The sequence below is a fragment of the Pseudorca crassidens genome, chromosome 21 (assembly GCF_039906515.1).
Source record: "Pseudorca crassidens isolate mPseCra1 chromosome 21, mPseCra1.hap1, whole genome shotgun sequence".
Lineage (NCBI taxonomy): Eukaryota > Metazoa > Chordata > Mammalia > Artiodactyla > Delphinidae > Pseudorca > Pseudorca crassidens.
In genome coordinates, this window is record NC_090316.1 from 14,412,861 (window position 1) to 14,437,994 (window position 25,134).

Here is a 25,134-nt window from a genome sequence, read left to right on the forward strand (position 1 = left end):
TTAACATTAGTACATACAATGTTTACTATCAAAAAGAACTTTAAAGCCTTAAAAGAGCTTTGACACGCCTTCAAAGTTGAATTTCTAGAATTACAGCAGAAAAAACATTCCGGCTGGTAAGACTTTAAAGAGCTTGGCTGAACTGTGAAATGTTCAATGTGGCAAAACAGACGGAAGAGGCAGAAACTGATAAATGGCATCAGCTAGCAAAAATACGAATGAGCGAGCACCTTACTGTATATATTTCTATCTCGTCCTCATTTGGTACACTGTAAGATGGCACACTCCAAAAATTACTATATGCAGAGAGCAGTCCTTTTCTAATCCTTTATGTCCATATGGTTCCATGGAGACCAACGTTAAGGTGTTTACTGCCTTGAGTGCAATCAAGGTATGGCATGATTTTAATGTGAATCCTTTATTGTCCTGTAAGGTCATGGCATAACTGATTTCATGGAGAACAGGTGGTTCGCATTTCTTAACTAGTTGCTCTGTTCTTTCTCTTCCACGTTGAGTACAGTATCCACAGTTATTCCTACGTCCTGCAGTGACCAGCCTCTCTCCACTTCCAGAGCCCTTCTGGGAAAGGAAGTGGAAAGGCTGTATAGGGATGTGTGGTACCCAATTTTCATCATCCAGTCAAACAAGACCTAAAAGATAAAAAGCTTAGTTACCAAATACTGTACAAAATTGTGTCCCTCTAGATCACCATAATATTTTACGATTCTTTCATTGTTAAACCATGCCCCTAGGAGTCATGAAACAGAACTTTCATACCTTTCAAAGGAACTTTCAAGAGTTTAAAGGAAAAGAGCATGCCATGAATTTTGAGATGTGAATGACCTTTAATACCTGTTGTTTCAGAGAAGGCCTAGGGACTACTGGCACCTACAGACAGCAGAAGCATTTAACAATTAGGAAAGCCCCAACCAAACAGGAATGGAAAGATTATCCAATAAAAAGGTTAAGAACAAAAGGTTAGCATTTGGGAAAAAAGTCATTTAGATTATAATCTAAGCCAACAGTCCACATCGAAATCACCCAGGAACTGTCACAACAGACATGTCCATGTCCCAGAGACTCTGCCTTTTGATAACCCAATATTCAATGGGCCATCCCTATAAACGTATCACATTTCCTTTCATGAAGATTCCCTTAGTAATTGTCCAAATTTCCACTTATTATTGCCTAAAAATAATGCCTGCTAAAGGATGGTTTGTTGCTTTAGGAAGAAAGCTGAATGACAGAATGTTCTCAGAGGATGGTGGTGTATCAATTATAGATAATCCCTGACTTCTACCACCATCCATGTACCTACTGATATTCCACGTAATAAATGTGTATTATGTCATAGAGTGTCATAATTTTCCCATACATCAATATGCCTTCTTTTAACCAATCCTTCCATAAACACTTATACCTTTGACCATTTGTCTTATTTCCAAAGAATAAGTTCTCATAAATGGCATTACTGGGCCAAAAGATGTATTTTAAAATATATACTGATAAATTATCCCACAGGAACAGTGGTCTGACTTACATTCACATGAACAATTAATAAGAATCCCTGTTTTCTGCACACACTGCCCCAAACTGGGTACTATTCTTTTTGATCTTTGACAACTTGATAGGTAGAAAACGGGATCCATTTTAATCTGCATTTTTCTGATTCTAAGTGAAGCCTAACATTCCACTGAGGTTTTTTTTTTTTTTTTTTGGCTGTGTTTGGTCTCTGTTGCTGCGTGCGGGCTTTCTCTAGTTGTGGTGAGCAGGGGCTACTCTTCGTTGCGATGCACGGGCTTCTCGTTGCAGTAGCTTCTCTTGTTGCGGAGCACGGGCTCTAGCGTGCAAGCTTCAGTAGTTGTGGCACGTGGGCTCAGTAGTTGTGGCACACGGGCTTAGTTGCTCCGCAGCATGTGGGATCTTCCCAGACCAGGGCTCGAACCTGTGTCTCCTGCATTGGCAGGTGGATTCTTAACCCCTGTGCCACCAGGGAAGCCCACTAAGGTATTTCTTTTCCTTGATTTGTGTAAGCTCCTTATAGAAAAAAATAACTTTTCCAAATTTTTAACTTGATGAACTTTATAGAATTTAAAAATTTTTATGTAGTCAAATCTGTCAGTATTTTTTTTATGGTTTATAGTATTCTTGACATAGAAGGTTAAATGCAACAGTAAGGATAGAAAATTAGTTAAATAATAACAGAAATTTTTAACACACACATAATATGTTCAAATGCACTTAAAAGTAGAAATACACGCAAATATTAGTAATTGGCTTTGGTGCCGGACTGCAGATTAAAATTTCTTTCTACTTTTCTATATTTTTCAAATTATTGCTAGTGAACACAGTATTGTTTTCAAAAGAAAAAAATAAGTCTATTAGAACAAAAAGAAACAAGCTCTAAAGAATGACCTGAAAACTACATACAAGCAATGGGGTTTACGTTAATAATCCATCAGGGATAATAAGAACAAAGTTAATACCACCTGCTTCCAAAAGCTTTGAAAGCATCTTACCCACCAAGCTGTGAAAATGTAATTAAAACAAAAAACAAATTAAAAAAAAGAACTGAAAAAAATCTGAATGCAAAAATCACAGTTCAAGAAGGCTCAGCATACCTAATTCTCCAAATTTCTTCCACGTAGAGTACATATAAATCCCATTTACCAGGACTTCCCTGGTGGCCCTGTGGTTAAGAATCTGCCTGCCAATGCAGGAGACACAGGTTCGAGCCCTGGTCCGGGAAGATCCCACATGCTGCGGAGCAACTAAGCCCGTGTGCCACAACTACCGAGCCTGCACTCTAGAGCCCACGAGCCACAACTACTGAGCCCATGCACCACAACTACTGAAGCCTGTGTGCTCTAGGGCCCATGCTCCACAACAAGAGAAGCCACCGCAATGAGGAGCCTGTGCACTGCAACAAAGAGTAGCCCCTGCTCGCCGCAACTAGAGAAAGCCCGCACACAGCAACGAAGACCAACACAGCCAAAAAATAAATTTAAAAAGAAAAAAAATCCCATTTATCCTCACCTGATGGGAGTACAGACAATTGAAAACACCTCCTCCCTGCATGGGAATAAACTATTGCCAAATTCAACACAAATATGTCTCCAGGGCTTCCCTGGTGGTGCAGTGGTTGAGAATCTGCCTGCTAATGCAGGGGACACGGGTTCGAGCCCTGGTCTGGGAGGATCCCACATGCCATGGAGCAACTAGGCCTGTGAGCCACAACTACTGAGCCTGTGCGTCTGGAGCCTGTGCTCTGCAACAAGAGAGGCCGCAATAGTCAGAGGCCCACGCATTGCGATGAAGAGTGGCCCCCACTTGCCACAACTAGAGAAAGCCCTCGCACAGAAACGAAGACCCAACACAGCAAAAATAAATAAATAAAATACTAAACTCCTACCCCCAACATCTTCTTTAAAAAAAAAAAAAAAAAATTTCTCCAAATATGATTCTCCTCACCTGTGAACTGCAAGACTTAAAAAACCTTCTCCTCAGGACACGCCCACTTGGACATCGAAGAGCAACAGTCAGGACCTGAGGAATAAAAATGTTCAAATGAGAATTTCAACCACTGCTCTTTGCAATTCCAAAACCACTACTCCTACGAAACACCTGTACACGGTTCTAAAAGCTCACATGGAGTTTTGTAGGAATTTAGCTCTGAGAGTTGTACACAAAAATTAAGGTCCAGATAAAATTCACCCTAAACACAGAAATAATTCTTCTAAACCTGAAAAACATCTTCCCACTGATTGAGAAGACCAGTGACACAGCCTTCCAGAGAGGACACCGAGACGCAAGGCTTCTGTCTGCCAGACAACATCAACACTGCAGCTGGGCTCTGAAAGTGACCTACCAAACCAAGAAGATCCAGGGCCACCTCAGAGTCTGCAGACAAGACAAACACTAGACTGGAAGGAAACAAAAAGCTACCCTTTTCACTCCAACACTGTAGGCTGTGCTCCATGCCTACAACGTGTGCGCAAATGAGAGACAAGCCTGGAGCCGGTCCTGGTTGCTGGGGCTGCAGGAGACCCTCCTCCTGGGAGCAGCTTTGTCCGTTTTACATGTTGAGTTTCCCCACCATCTTTCCTCTGATAAAAGAGTTAAACAGCTAAAAAGAGCTTGCAACGTGCTAGTATATTAAAGGACACTCTAAGAAGAAAAGAGAGGGACCGAGAGATTATCACACTAAGTGGACTGAGAAAGACAAATACCATATTGATATCAACTTGTATGTGGAATCTAAATATGATATAAATGAACTTATGAAACAGAAACAGACTCACAGACATAGAAAACAAACTTTATGGTTACCAAAAGGGAAAGCAGGTACGGGGAGGGATAAATTAGGAGTTTGGGATTAGCAGATACAAACTACTCTACATAAAAGAGATAAACAACAAGGTCCTACTGTATAGCACAGGGAACTCTATTCAATATCCTGTGATAGGGCTTCCCTGGTGGCGCAGTGGTTAAGAATCTGCCTGCCAATGCAGGGGACACGGGTTCGATCCCTGGTCCAGGAAGATCCCACATGCCGCAGAGCAGCTAGGCCCGTGTGCCACAGCTGCTGAGCCTGCGCTCTAGAGCCTGCAAGCCACAACTGCTGAAACTCACACGCGTGGAGCCCATGCTATGCAACAAGAGAAGCTGCTGCAATGAGAAGCCTGTGTACCACAGCGAAGAGTAACCCCCGCTTGCTGCAAATAGAGAAAGCCCATGCCCAGCAACAAAGACCCAACTCAGCCAAAAATAAATACAAAAATAAATCACTGATTAAAAGCCAATTATGCTTATTTTTAGAAACAATAAAACAACTTTTACAGTGAGGTTTTGTTCAAACTTTAATGCTCTGATAGGATACTTAAAGCCAAATGCTTTAAGAAAAACTAAGGTTAAAATACAGTGAGTCAGGACTTCCCTGGTGGCACAGTGGTTGAGAGTCTGCCTGCCGATGCAGGGGATGCAGGTTCGTGCCCCGGTCCAGGAGGATCCCACATGCCGCGGAGCGGCTGGGCCCGTGAGCCATGGCCGCTGAGCCTGCGCGTCCGGAGCCTGTGCTCCGCAACGGGAGAGGCCACAGCAGTGAGAGGCCCACATACCACAAAAAAACAAAAAAAAAAATTTTAAAAATTAAAAAAAAAATACAGTGAGTTAACATTTTCTATTATGATTAAATACTTAAGAGAAATGAACAATCGTTGTTTGAAACCCAGCTACTGTTCTGTCATTACAATTACTGTGAAAGGTGGGTGTACAATTTCTCCTAAGATTACTGACAGTCTAGTGGACTGGCCTATGAATGGGTAAAAGGCCTGGGACACAGTGTAAATTGGAAAGTAAATCACTGTCCCAAACACAGATTATTAAATGAAATCTAAATGAAAAGTAGCAGCAATAATTAAAATGTAGTTCCGTTAGAATGAAATAAGATAGCATACAATAATGAAAATAGTTGCTATGGTATTATGGTAACAATATGATGATTTACAAAACTATTTTCAAATTATCTTAAATTCTACACTTATTGTCTTTTCAATTTAAAAGTAGAAGAGTAACATATGGTAACTATTCTATTGTGAATTCTAGACTACCGTGAGTTAATTCTCCCTCTCATTTAAAAAAATCTTACTGTATTATTTTAGAACTCTATGGATAGTTGTAATACGAAATACATAACAGGCACTTAAAAAAATTAGGGTATAATGCTTAAGAATTGCATTATGTTTCAGATTCCCCACTCCCTTATCAGAAATTCATGTTAGCCATTAGTTCACTCATCTATTAGTCTGCTCCTAAGTCCAAGCAGGCTTCCACTATAACACGAATTTTCTCATATGGCTCATTATTATAGAGCCACAGCTACTACATATACAGAAACACACACACACACACACACACACACACACACACACACACACACACACACACAGTGAAAACTTCATTCTGTTCTGATAACCTTTAAAATGAATGTTAGTCCCTTCCCGAGCAACAAAGAATTATAAAGATGTCCCTCACAGCCACTATGGAGAACATTATGGAGGTTCCTTAAAAAACTAAAAATAGTGCCCGCTTCGGCAGCACATATACTAAAATTGGAACAATACAGAGAAGATAAGCATGGCCCCTGCGCAAGGATGACACGCAAATTCATGAAGCGTTCCATATTTTAAAAAAAACTAAAAATAGAATTACCATATGACCCAGCATCCCACTACTGGGCATACACCCACAGAAAACCGTAATTCAAAAAGACACATGCACCCCAATGTTCATTGCAGCACTATTTACAATAGCCAGGTCATGGAAGCAACCTAAATGCCCATAGACAGATGAATGGATAAAGAAGATGTGGTACATATATACAATGGAATATTACTTAGCCATAAAAAGGAAAGAAATTGGGTCACTTGCGGGAACATGGATGCACCTAGAGACTGTCATACGGAGTGAAGTAAGTCAGAAAGAGAAAAATAAACATCGTATAATATCACTTATGTGTGAAATCTAGAAAAATGGTACAGATGAATTGGTTTGCAAGGCAGAAATAGAGACACAGAGAACAAATGTATGGACACCAAGGGGGGAAAGTGGCAGAGGGGTGGGGATGGTGGTGTGATGAATTGGGAGATTGGGATTGACATGTATACACTGATGTGTATAAAATAGGTAACTAATAAGAACCTACTGTATACAAAAATAAAATTCATATATTAAAAAAAAAGATGTCTCTCAATGGCCTATACGGGAAAAGAATCTAAAAAAGAGTAGATATATGTATAACTGATTCACTTTGCTGTACACCTGAAACTAACACAACATTGTAAATCAACTATACTCCAATAGAAATTAAAAAAAAAAAAAGGCCCTCTATGCTGTGGGTGACACCACACATTTAATGGGCCTAACTAATAAGGAAATAGAGAATTTCCTGAAAATTATAACCTCCAGTATTCCTAAAAGTGAAATTATTCTTTTACATATGGACTCATGAAATAGTTGTGTAGCTTGAGGATTAAAATATATTAGTTATGATGGGGCAAGCTTTTTTTTTTTTTTTTTTGGCGGTACTTGGGCCTCTCACTGCTGTGGCCTCTCCCATTGTGGAGCACAGGCTCCGGACGCGCAGGCTCAGCGGCTATGGTTCACGGGCCCAGCCGCTCCATGGCATGTGGGATCCTCCCGGACCGGGGCACGAACCCACGTCCCCTGCATCGGCAGGCGGACCCTCAACCACTGCGCCACCAGGGAAGCCCCACGGCAAGCTTTATGTATGATGATATATCATGATTATGATACCAGAGCAAAGTTGCAAAGTTGGCCAAATACAAAATGGTACTTTGCAGAAAGCCAGAAACAATATGACTACACAACTTACAAACATCCTAAAATCTTGGGTAACTGTGGCAAAGCACTCATTGCCTACTCCAAGTGTGCCTTTTTAACTTTGAAAACACTTCTTTAGGGTGATAGGGTAAAGGATGGGTTAGAAAGGCACACTCCCCAAACTAGAATGCTTTCTTTTTCTTGTTTTTAACTTTGATGATGATGATGACACTCCACACTTAAGGTCTACTTTCACTATTAGGAAACAGTCAATCACAAGGGAGGGGAAAAGCCAGGCAGATGTCCAGAGGGACCAGGCTAACTGCCCAGAAACAGGTCATTAGATCAAGAGTAGGATAACAAGGTCAATGAGAACAGGAGCGTTATTGAAAGAGGGACTGCGACACTGAGAGTCATGCAAGGAGGTAAAACTAATGGCTGGTGAATGGTTAGCGGGAATTAGGAATTTATGCTTTGAATTCTTAGAAATCTATGAGCAGTAGCAACTGCACAGGTGGAAAATGCCTTGCCCAATGATGATTCTAATAGAATCAAAATCTTCCAATACTTATTTGCTTTTCTTGATTAGTGTAGAATACACTGTAAAAGTATCAACCAGTATCAACTATATATTAGCAGCACTCTTCATAAAGCTTCATTACATAATATAAAGTTGCTTGTACCTCATTAATACTATATATATACAGTGCATTTAACTATATATATACTATATATACGGTGCATACGTTTAACATGTGATTTTCAGGTAACAACTATTTACCTTAATTTTGTTGACTTTATTAACCAAGAAAAGAGCAAAGAGGACCAAAAATCAGAGCAGAGCCAGAGGAAGAGCAAACAGGAGCAGGGAGAAGAAAACAGGGATAGTACTGCTCCTAGCGAAAATAAAGGCAAAGTTCTGGCACAGCCAGAGGGCCAGGGCTCTCCCAGCAGGGACCTCGGAGACTCCTGCCTGTGGCTTCAGCTTCAAGTGAGGAGACGGGATGAGATCTCAGTTAGGTTCATTCCAGCTCTAAAATTCCATTACTCTGACATACACTTTACTAAGTGTAGCACAAAATGTCATCTACCCAGTATGGGAAAAGGGTAGAAAAGAAACAAAGTGGAATAACTATGAATAACTCTTATAAAGAGGAGAGCAACATCAAATGCCTCTGGGTGGAGGTCTCCTGAGGTCTCCTAAAAGGGCACAGACCTGAGATTCTGAAGAACACTGTCCTTCTACCTATAATCACAAAAAGGTACAATTTCAAAGGATTCACTGACAACCTGAATGTCTGTCATCACCTTTGGTGACAGACTGCTGTCCTGCAGGAGTAACATCACGTGCTTTAAAGCCCCAGTAACTTCTTAAAAGGTGTTCCCTGTCAACCTGAGCTGTACTTAATCACTCCTGTATTGTAAGTGTTTATTATGGATACCAACCCAGAGCTTAAGGAGAGGTGAGGGTGCAGGAGGCTCAGGACAAACATGTCATGGGTATGGATTTGATGGGTGTAACAGGGAGGAATTAGACGTTTGGTTTTTCCTTAAATTGAGTTTCTCCCGGGGACTGTGATTCTCCTGAGGATTGATCGCACACTTCATTGTCTCTATTTCTGTATGACTTTCAGATTTTCCTCAGACATCCAAAATACTAAACTTAAATGTTGCAAATGCGTTGACAAAAAAGAGACCCTCCTATGGCTTTCATGGCTGTCTCAAAAATGGTTTTCAGGGAGTGTGACAGCTGCTGAGCCTCAGGAAATGGAAAACCATCCAGCTCTCCTTTGCCTAAGCCACTTCGTGGTTTTAAAGACACGTGTTCCTGTACATTGGAGACTGTCTGAAACTGAGCTGGGCAACCGCAGGAAGGCAGCATAGATTATGACAAAGTTGGGCAGAGGGCAGCTCAATGCAGCGGGGCGGGGGCTCAGTCCAACCCCGCTGTGCAAACACCAAACCAGCCTTCAATTCTAACACCTACAAAGTAGCTGCTTTCTTCATTTTCTCTTTAAGGGGAAAACTACAATTTGAAGTCATCTGCCTATTTTGATTCTGTTTTAATAGGTAACTCATTTGCTGACCTAAAGTTTTGGAAAAGCCCGAGTATCCTATCTCTGCCTGATGAAGTGGGAGGGCTTTGAAACACAAGCTCGGCAGACAGCAGGCTTCCAAAATAGGACTTGCGATGAGGAGTTTGATATTACCCCATATCAAAACAAGGTCTAATCATAGTGCAGTCACATAAGCACTGTGCTGTCTCTCCTCTCTAAACCCAAATTTATTCATTTATTTTTTGGCCACACCTCACGGCCTGTGGGAACTTAGTTCCCCCATCAAGGATCAAACCCAGGCCCCAGCAGTGAAAGTGCCGAGTCCTAACCACTGGACCACCAGGGAATTCCCATCTAAACCCAAATTTAGATAAAATGTACTTACTTGATATTAAAGAAAATAGAAAATATATTTAATTTTCAAAGAGAAAAAAAATAAGCTTACTTCTTCAGCTATTTCAGGAGGTTCCTCAGGTAAATCAAGAACCTAAAGAAAAATAAGTATTTAGTAACAGGAATGTAAACAGTCTGAAGAAGAAAAAAATAATCTCAACATGAAGAGTTCCTTTCGATACAGTGTTTGGACATATCTATCCTTAATGAAATATTTTCTTTTAATATATATTTATAAAACATTTACAGTGAGAACGAGACTCACTTAATAAACATTTTTGGATAAGCAACTTTGTGCTAACAGTAGATCATAAAAGCAGGATTTGAGACGATAGCTACCATCTATACACATTTAAAGAACTCCGTGTTTATGATGTTCCAAGACATCATACAAAAATGTACTACTTACAGAAACAGAGGGTAAATATTAATTAAGTTCAATAAGACCCCCAAATTATTTTGGTTCATACATATACACAGTAAGATGAGTGCATATTTATTTTTCTTCACCAGCATCTTCTAGGGGACTGGATAACCACCATTCACTTTGGTTGCTTTCATGATTTACTCATGATTCCCTATTTCTGTTAATCTATTAAAAAAACAGATGTACGGACCATTTTCTCTCATTAAAACACTTGTTATGAACAATTTCACCTCCCCTCCGGGATGCTTTTTATTTTTTAATACCATAGATTCCATGTTTTATAACATTTTGTCTAACAAACATTAACTGCATTTATTAAATAAACCATTTGTTTTTCTTTGGTATAAAAAGCATATGTGACAGTCAACCGAAGGTTACCATCAGCATGAGATAATCTGTGCTATTAACAAAAAGCAAAGAATCTTGAAATTTTAATTAGTCCTATGGACTAAATGTTAGACATAGTTCAATGATCTGATTCTTACTCTCAAGCTCCATGAAGGGACCAGGAAACCTCAGACTGAAAAGCAATATGTTAGAAACTACTTTTAGGGACTGGATAGCCTACTAGCTTTCCCTAAGACTCAATAAAAACAGACTTATTTCAACCTCAACCAGCTCCAAATCATAATCAACTTAGGGATTAAAGATTTGAAAGAAAAAAAGGACTGATAAACCTGGGCATCATTCCAAAGTGAACAGTTGCTAACTCATTCCCTAGAAGGGCCGCTGAGAACAGTGATACACTCATGTTAATAATACGAGCCGCTCACTAAATATGACGTCATTGTGTCTTACCTACCCATAGGAATATTTCCCTTCGTAAACATAATATTTTTCATTTCTATATAATTTAATTACTTCCTCAAAAAGAACTATTTTCTAAATTTATCACCATTTATCTTCCTAGATTCCTTCTAAAGTTTGGCTCAGAACATTAATATTAAACAGGAAAAGTGATTCTTAATGAAGCTGAAGCTTAATGAATCCAGATGGAGACACCATCTGGATTAAAAGCCAGTCCTAATCTTCCCTCAGTATAACACTTTCACCCACAGAACAATACTCTTACTGCACGCGGATACAGCTCAGTGAGCAGGCATTAAGTAATGAACCTCCTTCTGCGTGGGCTGTTCAGCGGGTGGTGAAACTTTGGTTACAGGCTTAGGCAAGTTCTGTCTCTTTGCTGCTTCTCTGTTTGATGTTTCAGAAGATGTCTGACTCTCACTTTCAAGCACCAAATCTTCATCACCCTGGTCAAAAACAAGACAAGTTCTAAAGAGATGTTCTCTATCGACTTTATTCTATTCACAATGGTTATTTCTTTTACCCTGATGGCATTTCAGTAAAAACAATATAATTAAGTCATTATTAGACCCAGAAATTTAAAGCATTATCTCCTTAGACCAAAAAAACATGGAACTTAACTAACGTCTCATAGAAACCACCCTGATCCAGCTCTGGGGCTCCCTCTGATAGTACAAGGCTGAGAGGGACCATTCCATTTTAATTGACCCCTAAGTTTTTCAGTAAGAAGAAAGAAGAAAACCTGAATATCCTTTCCTCCCTGCAGTAAAGGAAGCAAAGCAGTGCAAGAGACTGTGTCTTTGAAACAGGCTGTGAAAATAGAACATGTGTGTAAAAACACAGGTCTGTGCACGTGACCAGGCAATACTTCCATAGCTGCGTGTGGCCCTAGTATCTTGTTATATATAAATATCTTTTAGCTCTCAAATTCAAACTTTGATCTTCCATTTGAATTAATCACTTTAGGAGGGATAGGATTTTATTCCAGAAATCTTAAAGATTACTTTTTATTATCTATTAAAACCTTTTCCTTAGCAAGATAATTCACTTAAATGTCAAAGTCTCAAATATATACTTATTAGTTCAATAATGCCTTTCTTCTATATGTACTGACCTCTGAAAAGTTCTCTTTATCAAACTAAAAATGGGCACCATTTTGGTGGGCTGTTTACCCCATTCCTTTATCCTAAGAGAATTTGTTGGAAGGAGCATGGGGCATGGGAGTCAAGAGATATTGATACTAGGGCTTCCCTGGTGGCGCAGTGGTTGAGAGTCCGCCTGCCGGTGCAGGGGACACGGGTTCATGCCCCAGTCCGGGAAGATCCCACATGCCGCGGAGCGGCTGGGCCCGTGAGCCACGGCCGCTGAGCCTGCACGTCCGGAGCCTGTGCTCCGCAACGGGAGAGACCACAGCAGTGAGAGGCCCGCGTACCGCAAAAAAAAAAAAAAAAAAAAAAAAAATATTGAGATATTGATCCTGAACAATTAACTGGCCAAACTTAAGCCGCCTCACTGCAAAACTAGGGGCTGGATCAGCAATGGGTACACTTTCCTTCCTAGAGTCTCAGGTCATAACACCAACAGTCTGCTCGCTCCCTGACTTTCTTTTGTCTCCATTAATTAGGTTAAAATATATACTAGTAGTACCATGGAGACATAGCCTAAAAGCAAGGGGCAGAATGACTAATTCACACCATGACCGTTTCAGAAAGAAACGTGGCAGGCTAAGGTCAGGCTGTCAATGTCTAACATACAAAACTAACAAGACAAATGCAACTCAGAAGTGAAGTCACTACATAGAGTAGTTGCATTTTATGTTGCCGTCTTTCACATTAATTTCATTACCCACGCTTGATTGTTTTATGACATATTTACCATTACGAAATGAACACAAACACTCTGCTTCACTGTCAGAATCCTGTTTACCTCTACTGGATCATTTTCTTTACAAAATGGTGAAAGGTGCAGTATAAACAGAAAGCAAAAGAAAACAAAACAAAAAAACCAAAAATGTCTTTGGGACAGAAAGGATCTTACACAAAAAGTCTGCGGCCAGTTCTAAAACCGAATTCCTTTATGAATAGCCTTTTTTTCTCTGTAAGAAAACTTAACATTGTAAATATCCATTAGCAAATGACAAAATTCATACTCAATGCCAAAGGAAAAAAGAGTCAAAGGTCAATTTGGCTTTAAAAAAACAAAGCTAAACATGATGAATATTACGAGAGCTTATAATACCTTAGAGATCGGAATTCCCTCAAATGAAAGATGTGATTTGGTCAACAGTTTTCTCAAAGACTGCCTTCTGTTAGAGCTTTTCGAGAATCTAAGTTATATACTCTTTAGACATCAAAAACCACTTAAACACTTGTGACATACTAATATGCTAAATAAAAACTGATATACAATCATTATAAATAAAGACTCCTAAAAATAGACTGGACTAATCATTTGTAATTTTTTTAAAATCAATACATGCTAAAGAAAACATAAGCAGTAGCAGAATTCAAAATATAATATTTTCTAACCCCAAGTTTATGACCATGGCTTAACTTCCAGGTTTCACCCGTCATACGATAAAAGCGTTCTTCCAGCTTTTTCAATTTCATTTCCTGGTGTGGTTTTAGAACATTCTCTATGTATCTGCTGGCCTGTTCCAAAAAACATAAATTAGGTGGTGTTACTATACATTAACATTCCTAAGATCTTATTTACATTGTCTATAATGTTGTAAATAAGAACCAAGTAAGAAACGGTGTTTTCACACTAATTCAATTTTGCCAAAAAAGCAACATCCTCCACTTCTGCATCACTCTCTAAAAATCTGCATTCGTGTTTAATGCAAATAAAAACAAATGTTCTACACTTCTGCTTGTATGGCAGTGTACCTATATATCCTTCAACGTGTTTTCAATGCAACAAAAAATTTACGAGGGGCTGGAATACAAAGATGTAGAGGACAAGGCCTTTGACTTCCAGGAACTTAAACCCAAAGCTGTTTGCTCACGGCATGATGCCTAAGGCATGAACTGGTTTGGAAGAGCATTAATTAAATGTTGCTCGATCATGGTAAAGTAGAAAATATTTTTAGACTCAAAAGACATGGAGATTCTGGTTTTAAGATGACACAGTGAAATTATTTCTGCCTCCCCTGCCTCTTGAAAAATCACCCCAAAACAACCAAGGGAACAAGAAACAGAAACCCTAATTCCATCACCAATGAAAAACAGAGAAACACTATAACCCCCAAACCACTATATGTAAGGACAGATAGAGGAATGATAACTGATCTGAGTGAGAAAACTGCAACCTAGGTGCTTGCAAAGGATGACAGCAACAGGAAGCCAGCCGTGCACGCCACAGACTGGAACAGCTCAGGAAGAGAGACACCAGGTTCCCTGGCGGGGACACAGGGTGAGGGGCAGAGCTAATATTGGGGGTGTCGGAGGAAACCATGCATCAGCCAAGTGTTACCAACCTGAGTTCTGGGACTCTAATCAACAGAGTTGGTAAGAAGCCAGGTGAGAAATTCAGGCGACGTTTTACTGGGACTCCTGCTGCAGCACCTGGGAGCGGGAACAAGCAGCAGGTTCCCTTGCTCACTCCCTGGGGCAGGGGGGTGAGCTGGTCCCTTAAATAGGGTGAGGCGAGGCCTGGAGGGGCGCTTAGGTGGCCTGCCCACCCCCATGGTGGTGCTGTGTGCAGGGGTCACGAGCAGTACCCTGCTTCTGCTCCTGGCACCTCAGGAGACGCAGTTGGATTTTGGCCTTTTTGTATCTTATTGTTCATAATTTGTCCCATTGCACAGGCATGCTGTTATGTTTAGTCCCTTATAGTTTCTTTGTATTCTGTTGCTTTGTCCAGGGGCAAGAACTGCAGTAAAGGGTCCCAGGTCCCAGCCTGTCTCACAATGAGTTTGTACTGAACCAAGGATTAGGACTATTCCAATTCCTTGCATCTGAGTTTCTTAAAGAAAACGGGGGAAAATTATAAAAGAGTTATTGGACCCCCAGACCCACTACTCTACCACACATCCAGGCATGAAGGTTTATTCTCTGGGAATATGAACCAGAAAGGCTGCTGAGTCACAGATCCAGGCCTAGTGGAGGGCAGGAATGCAAACTAAAACAGAAAGAGCACATGAAAATGCACCCACTGGAAGGTGACACTCCCCAGCCCTTCCCAACTTGACTCAGATTGCTGGCATCCAGGCCTTAAGAGCCTCCCCCGCCCCCCCCACCCCCCGCCCAACCTGGGAGAATGGAGATGCATTGTCTAGAGGAGGTGAATTGCAAAAGAGAAACCCAGAGATACTGACAAAGCTAACTTACTCCTCAGTAACCCTACAGTTAAATTGGTGTCTACCCTATATCAGCAGACAACCCATCAAGCTTTGCTCCCATACACAGAAATTCCAATTAGCTTGATCTTCCTTTTTCTTTGAAGTAAAACACAAAGCTTGATGAAATTTTACAAATACTTACACCAACAGTTAGCTTTTAGTGTACGATTCTTAAACTGAAAGGACGGAGCCAAGAATTACCAGATGATTAAGGAAAGCCTCCGACGCGAAAAATGGAGACTAGAACTAACAAACAGAAAAAGGGAACCTGAAAAACCACACTGGAATTTTGAGGATAATGGTGCAATACTTCAGAATTCTAATGATTTTCAACCTGTAATTCTATACCAAATCAAACTATCAATCATGTGTCTGAGGAGAAATATCACCTTTTTAGAATCCAAAGACTCAAAAGTGTTATGCATCACCAGGCACATGTCTGCCCAGGCTGGGCACTTCACCATGTACATAGATACACTGCGAGATACTGATTTATTAGTTTCCCTTTGTCCAAAGAGAGAAGACAGAGGGTTAAAGTTTTTAGACTTTTGCCAAACAGAAGAATCCCAACTTTTTTTCCGAACCCTCAGGAATTACAGATGCCAATTAGTATATAATTGGCATATAGATGGAATTATAGTTAACTAATCCATCTCACATGCAAATCTTTAAAAATGAATAGTAACTTCCACAGGAAATAACATTAAACATTAGAAGCTCAAATATTTACAAGAGAACTTCTTAACAAAAGATCTCGCAAGGACACTTTCCTTGCTACTGAATTCAGATCAGGGTAGTTACAAATGTATTAAACAGTAACTACTCCCACCCCCTAACAAATATATAGGCTTTTACTCTTGGGATCTTTTTCCAGCCTTCACTTGTTTACTTAAAAAAGGAATAATTTGCTCACCAGAAAAACAAGTGGTAGATGTCAAAATTTTAATGCCTTTGTACCTAGGCCTTTGTAAAGGGTTTATGTTTTTAATATTTAGGTAAAAGTCCACAATGAGTCTCCTCTTTTACAAAGGTCAATCATCAATCTGGCAACTGCCCAAATGCTACCTGTTAGATAATCATCCATGGTAAATGCAATTCCTAGCTAGCAAAACCAAACTTGGATGGTTTGTAGCAAAAGCGGTGCTCAGAGGTAAAGTTACAGCTGTAAATATCTAATTAAAGAAGAAGAAAAGATATCAAATCATTAACTTTACACCTTAAAAATCTTGAAAAAGAACAAATTAAACCCAAAGCTAGCACACAGCAGCAAATAATAAGGAAGAGATAAACAGAATAGAATAGAAAAACAACAGAACCAATGAAACCAAAAATTGTTTCTTTAAAACGATCAACAAATTCCAGAAAACTTTAACTGGACTAAGAGAAGACAACTAAAATCAGAAATGAATGTGGGGAAATTACTATCAACATTACAGCAATAAAAAGGATTATAAAGATGTACAATTGTATGCCATCAAATTAGATAACCAAGATGAAATGGACAAATTCTGAGAAACACACAATTACCTAAACTAACTGACTCAACATGAAATAGGAACTCTCAACAGACCTAACATAAGACTGTGTCAGTAGTTAAAAACCTCCCAACAGGGGCTTCCCTGGTGGCGCAGTGGTTGAGAGTCCACCTGCCGATGCAGGGGACATGAGTTCGTGTCCCGGTCTGGGAAGATCCCACATGCCGCGGAACAGCTGAACCCGTGAGCCATGGCCGCTGAGCCTGCGTGTCCGGAGCCTCTGCTCCGCAACGGGAGAGGCCACAGCAGTGAGAGGCCCGTGTACCACAAAAAAAAAAAAAAAAAACCTCCCAGCAAAGAAAAGTCCAGGACCAGATGGTTTCACCACTAAATTCTATAAAACCTTTAAAGAAGAATTAGCACCAATCCTTCTCAAACTCTTCCAAAAAACAGACGAGGTGAGAACAGTTCCTAACTCATTCCGTGAGCTCAACATTATCCTGATACCAAAGCAAGGCAAAGACACTACAAGTAAATTAAAGACCAATATCCCTTATGAATACAGATGCAAAAATCCTAAACAAAATACTAGCAAACTGATCCAACAGCTTATTGAAAGGAGTATATACCAATGCCAAGTGTAATTTATCTCAAAAATGCAAGATACTTCAACATAATAAAATCAATTAATATAATACATATTAATAACACAAAAGGGGGGAAAAAAACCACATGATCACCTGAATTGATGAAGAAAAAGCGTCTGACAAAATTCAACACTCTTTCATGATGAAACTATTTAGAAACAAGGAATAGAAGGGAACTTGCTCAACATAACAAGCATCTAGGAAAAAATCCATAGTTAACATCATACTCAATAGTGAAAGATTAAAAGTTTTCTAAGATCAGGAATAAGACAAGGATGCCTACTTTCATCACTCCTATTCAACACTGTTTAAAGTTTTAGCCAGAGTGATAAGGCAAGAAAAAGAAATAAATGACATTGCTTTTGGAAATGACGAAGTAAAACTATCCCTATTCTCAAATGATACGATCTTATACATTAAAAATCCCAAAGAATCCACATACAAAAACCACTAGCGCTAATAAAAAAATAAGTAAAATTGCTGCACACAAGATCAACACACAAAAATCATTTGTGTTTCTATACACTAGTAATGAAAAATCAAAAAAGAAAATTAAGAAAACAATTGCATTTATAATAGCAACAAAAGGAATAAAATACTTAGGAATAAATTTAGCCAAGAAGGTGAAAGCTATGTACACTGAAAACTACAAAACACTGTTGGAAGAAATTAAAGACAGAAATAAATGGAAAGATATTGCATGGTTATGGATTGCAAGAATTAAGATGTCAATACTCCTCGCAGCAAAGAAGACTTAATATCATTAAAATGTCAGTACTACCCAAAAAAATCTCCAGATTTAAATGCAATCCTTCTCAAAATCCCAAAGCTCTTTTTTGCAGAAATGGAAAGGCCAATCCTCAAATTCATATGGAATTGCAAGGGGCCTCAACAGCCAAAACAATACTGAAAAAGAAAAACAAAGTGGGATGACTCACACTTCCCGATTTCAAAACTTACTAAAAAACTACAGTAATTAAAATAGTATGGTACTGGCACAAGGATAGATATATATAGATAAAGCAATGGAATAGAAGTGAGGGCCCAGAAATAAACCCATATATCTATGGCCAACTGATTTTCAACAAGGGTGCCAACACTACTCAATGGGGAAAGAATAGTTTCTTTAACAAATGCTGTTGGGACAACTAGATATCCACATGAAAAAGAATGAAATTGGATTCTCATCTCACACCATACACAAAAGCTAACTCAAAGTAGGTTAATAACCTAAATATAAAAACTAAAACTATAAACTCTTGGAAGAAAATATAGGAGTAAATTTTCATGACTTTGGATTTGGCAATGGATTCTTAGATATGACACCAAAAGCGTGAGCAACAAAAAAAATAATAGATAACTAGACTTCATCAAAACTAAAAACATTTTTGTGCATCAAAGGACAATAACAAAAAAGTGAAAAGCAATCCACAGAATGGGAGATAATACTCACAAATCAGATATCTGATAAGAGTTTAGTATCCAGAATGTATAAAGAACTCCTATAATTCAATAACAGAAAGACAAACAACCCAATTTAAAAACAGGCAAAGAACTTAAACAGACATTTCTCCAGAGAAGATATACAAATGTCCAACAAGCACTTGAAAAGGATTTCAACATCATTAGTCAATAGGGAAATGCAAATCAAAACCACAATGTGATACCACTTCGTATACATTATGATGAGTACTGGGGGGGTGAGGGGTGGAAATAATAAATGTTGGTGAGGATGCAGAGAAACTGGGACACTCAGAAACTGCTGGTGGGCATACAAAATGGTATAGCCACTGTGGAAAATAGTTTAGCAATTCCTCAGAAAGTTAAAATATAGAATTACCATATGACCTAGCAATCCCATTTCTATGTATATACCCCAAAGAATTGAAAACAGGTATTCAAATACTTGCACGAAAATATTCACAGCAGCACGATTCACAGTAGCCGAAAGGTGAAAACAACCTAAATGTCTATCAGTGAATAGATAAACAAATTCTGATCTGTCCATACAATGGAATATGACTCAGCCATAAAAAGGAAAGAAGTACTGATATATGCTATACGGATGAACCCCAGAACACATTATGCAAGTGAAAGAAGCCAGACACAAAAGGTCACATGTTATATGATTCCACTTGTATGAAATATTCAGAATAGATACATCCATACAAACAGAAAGCAGATTGTTGGTTGCCAGAGGATGGAAGGAGTGGAGAATGGGGAAATAAATGTTCAGTGGGTATGGGGTTTTCTCCTGCAGTGAAGAAAATGTTTTGGAACTAGACAGGGGTAGTGGTTGCACAACATTGTGAATATTCTAACTGCCACTGAATTATACACTTTAAGATGGTCATGTCATGAGAATTTGACCTCAATAATAAAAAAATCTGAACACAAACACATAAAGCAACAGACGTAAATTTAAAATGCCCCAGACATTTTTGTATTCTCTTTATATACTCTCTGAAACGTATGCTTTACCTTTTCACCCTGTGCCTCTTGCTGTTTTTTCCTCACAAGTTTTTGCCTTTTCTCATTCTTCTCTTCTTCTTCTAAGACATCAAAACATATAAGTACTTTTTAATTCCCAAGTATCAGTATGTTGAATGTTATTTTCTCTGAAAATCTTCTGTAGATCTTCACATTTTGGGAGAGAAAAGCCTTCAAAAAACAGACTGTATTTTTCAAATAATGAAAACGAGATACACACAGACAGTTGAAACAAGGAAATCTGCAAGAAATTTGTTTCTGTAAGAAAAGGTCTATTCTGAAAACAAAAATTCTCTGACATGTATTGTGTGTTACAGTTTTGGTGAGGAGCCTTCAAGAATAACGATGGGGCTTCGCTGGTGGCACAGTGGTTAAGAATCCACCTGCCAATCCAGGGAACACGGGTTCATGCCCTGGTCCAAGAAGATCCCACATGCCACGGAGCAATTAAGCCCATGCGCCAGAACTACTGAGCCTGCGCTCTAGAGCCCGCGAGCCACAACTACTGAGCCCGTGCCACAGCTACCAAAGCCCGAGTGTCTAGAGCCTGGGCTCCACAACAAGAGAAGCCACTGCAATGAGAAGCCCGTGTACCGCAACAAAGAGTAGCCCTGCTCACCGCAACTAGAGAAAGCCTGCGTGCAGCAACGAAGACCCAATGCAGCCATAAATAAATAAATAAAATTTAAATAAATAAATAAACAGTAAAACAGAACATAATGCACCAAATTCACTATTGGCAAGCTTCTTTCTAATAGGATATAAGAATGTATACATTAGTTTCAGGATTCATCTGTTCTGAGGTGAACTACAATATTGTTTTTTTGTTTTGTTTTTTAAATAAATTTATTTACTTATTTATTTTTGGCTGTGTTGGGTCTTCGTTGCTGCATGCAGGCTTTCTCTAGTTGCAGTGAGTGGGGGCTACTCTTTGTTGCGGTGCATGGGCTCTAGGCACGCGGGCTCAGTAGTTGTGGCACACAGGCTTAGTTGCTCCATGGCATGTGGGATCTTCCCGGACCAGGGTTCGAACCCGTGTCCTTTGCATTGGCAGGCGGATTCTTAACCAATGCGCCACCAGGGAAGTCACTACAATATTGTTTTAAAAGGCTTCTAACACAAACTTTTACTTACCACAAAACAAAACAAAAATAAGAACAAGCATGGTTTCCTAAAATTAAGAGCACTTAACTATACATACGATATAAGTGAGTAAATAAAAACTGCCAGAATGGAATGAAAAATAAATTATCTTTAACTCTTAATCTTAACGATAGATAGTTACCATTTGTAGAACAGTTTACAAGCTGTACGTACCGAACAGCAGTTAAGCTGCACAAACACACAGACAATTTAAAATTAGCAAATGTGCAGAAATGCTATAGTTTCAAATGTATATACAAGAAAAAAGTATAATTTCTCATAAAAATATTGGGATTTATAGCCTATCCAAAGTTGTAACTAAAGTTGTAATGATTACCTTGAAATTACACAGCACAAATGAATGGTAAAATGATTCTTATTGTGCAAAGTTCTAGAATAAATAAAGGAAAGAAATTTCGGTAGAAAAGTATAAAAGGGTAGCATAAACAATAAACTTACCTTTCAGATAAACTTGGGAAGATTTAAACGAGTTAACCCATGAGGTAGTCACAGAAATAATTAATGTAAGGAGAGTAAGCAGTAAGAAAATCCGGCCACACAGCAAAATTAGATCTTTGATTCCTTATAAAGGTTAAAGAAAAATACAATTAAAATTCAAAACATTTTTCTTGATACTAGGTATTAACACATTAGAAGATCATTTGTACTGGAAAAGTACAGTAAAATTAAGGTATGCAACTGTCTTAAAATTTTTCATATAGTCTCCTTTGGGTGCCAAAATTCATAATGACTGTCATTACCAGAGCAAGTTTTCAGAAAATGATTCTAGAACATCTTATGTCTCAGGAATATAAGTAGAATTCGAGTGATTGGCTACATTATAAATATATGACTATCAATAATGCATAAATTCTGGTTTCCCTTCTTCCCAGAGAAGGGAAGAAAATTATCCACATAATTGGGAATTAAATTGTGATGGTATCATCTTATCAAATTCTACTTCTATTTAAAAATAGTCACTCTCACTGAAACAGCAAATTCTTATTTCTGACAGTTAAATTATGCAACTCTGTACTTCTCTATTTCTCAATATTTATTCTATCATATGTAAATAAAATTACTAGATACATGTTTGCCTAGAAAAAAAGTAAAAAATTTGGTTTTGTATTACCTTAAGAACCAAGATGAAAATTAATCAGCAGAAATGTAACAAGTACCTACTTTGTGTAATATAACTTGCCAAATGGTGAGGGAGTGTAGATATAAAGTAGGATAAAAAATGGTTTCTACCCTCCAGGAATTTGTAGTTTTGTTTTATAATTCTCAAAAGTTACCAGACAGACATACAGAGGAACCATCTTACCAATGTGATGGGGGCTGGCAGTTAGCCAATTAACTGACAATTAAAGAAGGAATTATATATACAGACTTAATTTTTAACTGAAAACATATATATATATATATAAAATCCTTTTTTTAAAAAAAAGTAGTTTAAAGTTGTTTAGCGAAGTTTTTTTTTTTTTCTTTTGCATTACAGCCCTTCCAACCTTTGCCAGCATTACTACTGATTCAGGTATTGCTCAATATGACACAAGATTAAATCTCAGGTAACTGTGGTCATTTCAAAAGTAATTTGACACCTAGAGTATTGGTATTTAGAGAAACGGTCGTGTTATAGGATTTATGTTCCATATATTGCTTTTTGTTCTAGCAAGCAAGCAATTTCAAATGTCATATGTGAATACAAAAGAACTAGATTAATGTGTGCACCTCTCAATTAAAAATTTTTAAAAGTAAGTTGAGGTGTTTTGTTTTGCTTTGTTTATACCTATTCTCAAGAGCCCATATGCAGGGCACTTCAAAGGATAACAAACGTGAGGAACCAGCATTAAAGTATTTAGCTTAAGTACAAGTAAAAATGTATCAGCAATGAAGGCTTTTACAGAGTAGAAAAAGACAGGAATCATTTTTCAATGCATGTCCAAAAATATAGCCCAGGTGAATGAACACTCCTCTTCCCTTTTAATTCAATAGGAGGAGGAGGAGGGGAGAAGGGAGAGGAGGGGAGGAGGAGAGGAGGGGAGGGGAGGAGGAGAGGAGGGGAGGAGAGGGAGGAGGGGGAGGGGGGAGGAGGGGGAGGGGGAGGAGGGGGAGGAGGGGGAGGAGGGGGAGGAGGGGGAGGAGGGGGAGGAGGGGGAGGAGGGAGAGGAGGGGGAGGAGGGGTCTCTGCTCTCAGGAAGTATGTTCCTCTGTGGTCAGAGCTGATCATGTGAACAGATCTCCTGCTGCAACCCTGAGTAAACACCTTCTCATTGACTAGTGACTCAAATATTAGTGCAAAGTAGAAGATTCTAGATGAGCAGAGTAAGGGTGAATTCTTTAAGGTAAGGGAGCAGGTAAATTCTGGAATAAGTGTGAGTTTAACATTTCTGTATATCATTTGGATAAAGGTCTTGTTAGATTCCAATACTGTTTGAGACTTCTGGAGAATCTCTGTAGATTTTTTGAAAAGCATTTTAATTTCTTATTTCAAGCAACATTCTGGGTACCTGACTTCTTGGGGGGTAGGGAGAAAGAGAGGAAATATACAAAGCTCGGTTTCATCACAGTCTCTAATTTTAGGACTGAGTTTAAAGAGGGAAACAGACATGTAAACTGATCAATAATATGTCCAAAAATGAACTGATTCTCCACTGGTCCACCAGTTTCCTTTCAGTTTTTCCTTTATCACTGGCACCACCAATGACTTGCGGTTGTTCAACTCCACATGTAGGAGCCATCCTTGAATCTCCTTTCCCTCACCCGAATCATTAATCCATCAACAAATCCTAGTTGGCTAATATCCCAAATCTGTGCACATTTCACCTCCTCTGTTATCCTAGTCAGGCCAACCATCAAACAATCATCACGACTTCCCTACTTCAGAAGCCTAAGATGCCTTGCAGCTTCCTTACAAAACATTCTGCACACAGAACCCAGTGACCTGTTTTAAAACCTTAGGTAAGTCCCTTAACCTCCCTATATCTCAGTTTCCTCAACTGTAAAAAAAGGGATTATAATAGTACCCACCCTCTGATTGTAAAGCGGATTAGATGAGGTAATGAATAAACACTTAGACTTTGGTTTACAGTACGTGCTAAATGAATGTTTCTACCTTGAGCCAATCTCCCTCTTAAGTCAGTCTCCTTGATCCAGCCTCAATTTTCTTCATCCTTTTCCTCCAACGCATCACAATTCCTTTGTCTGGAATGTTTTCTCCCTGCTTTTCAAAGTGGTGGTTCCTATCATCATTTAAATCTCTGCTTAAATTCCTCAGTAGGCCTACATCACATCAACCTGTTTATTTCCTCTTGAGCATTCAACACAATTTGAAAGCCGTGTATATGCTTGTTCATGTGCTTTCTGCCTCAGTCCCCTTTCACGCAAAACCTCACCAGATCTGGAGAGATTTTTTGCGCCAAGGGGAGTCGGCCTCCCCAAGGTGAGTCGGCTTCACCAAGGCGGCGGAAGTCTCGCTCCCCCCAAGGACCCGCGCCGGAAAACGGAGGCAGGCGCGGTGCAGCCTGGGAATCGTAGTCAAAGCTGCCTAGAGGGGACGCGGCTGGGAAACGGAAATTCTACGCAACGTTCACAGGACCGTCACCTGGGTATGAGCACCAAGAGGGAAAAGCCAACACTTACCCAGATCTGGGATCCCACGCTGGAGCTCCAAACACAAGAGCGGGAGAGCAGCAAGGAGGAAAACGCCAACAACGCCACGAGAAGCCATAGTGGAGGGCGCCCCGCTTCCGGGCGGAAGGCCTGCCCCTTCCGGTTTCTCCTCCCTTGGAAGGTGGAGTGGAGAAGCCCTGCCTAAGGGAGGAATTTGGGGAGACAGCTAGACTCTAAAGTCAGGTCGTTGGTCGGACTGAGAGAAGACCAGGTTTTTGAACTAATAATCTGTAGCCTTAGAACAAATGCAGGTCACCTTCTCACGTTACGTGATGTCCAGGGGAGACGGCCTTGCTGGCGCCCGTCTAACCAAGTTCTATGAAAGCAAAACGTGGGCTCC

General features: G+C 39.4%; 1 protein-coding gene, 1 long non-coding RNA gene and 1 other non-coding gene across 5 annotated transcripts; 1 reads left to right on the top strand and 2 right to left on the bottom strand.

Moving 5' to 3' along the window:
* On the bottom strand, positions 1–24,913 carry UBXN8 (UBX domain protein 8). Of its 3 annotated transcripts, none has more exons than XM_067721585.1 (8): positions 24,765–24,913; positions 21,582–21,704; positions 19,971–20,041; positions 13,554–13,676; positions 11,334–11,471; positions 9,844–9,885; positions 3,472–3,546; positions 1–650 (listed from the first exon to the last, which is right to left on the bottom strand). In XM_067721585.1, exons 1-8 carry the CDS (start codon positions 24,850–24,852, stop codon positions 483–485), a joined length of 828 nt encoding a protein of 275 aa, XP_067577686.1. In that variant the 5' UTR covers positions 24,853–24,913; the 3' UTR covers positions 1–482. The 3 variants fall into 3 exon arrangements, with proteins under 3 accessions (XP_067577686.1, XP_067577688.1, XP_067577687.1); XM_067721587.1 differs by lacking the exon at positions 24,765–24,913 and adding an exon at positions 24,238–24,595; XM_067721586.1 differs by lacking the exon at positions 3,472–3,546.
* LOC137215973 (uncharacterized) lies at positions 5,147–9,830 on the bottom strand. The gene is made up of 2 exons (XR_010939519.1): positions 5,915–9,830; positions 5,147–5,880 (listed from the first exon to the last, which is right to left on the bottom strand). It is a non-coding gene; the product is annotated as an uncharacterized lncRNA (long non-coding RNA).
* On the top strand, positions 6,081–6,187 carry LOC137216236 (U6 spliceosomal RNA). Its single transcript, XR_010939655.1, has one exon. It is a non-coding gene; the product is annotated as a U6 spliceosomal RNA (small nuclear RNA).
* Positions 24,914–25,134: the final 221 nt, after the last annotated feature.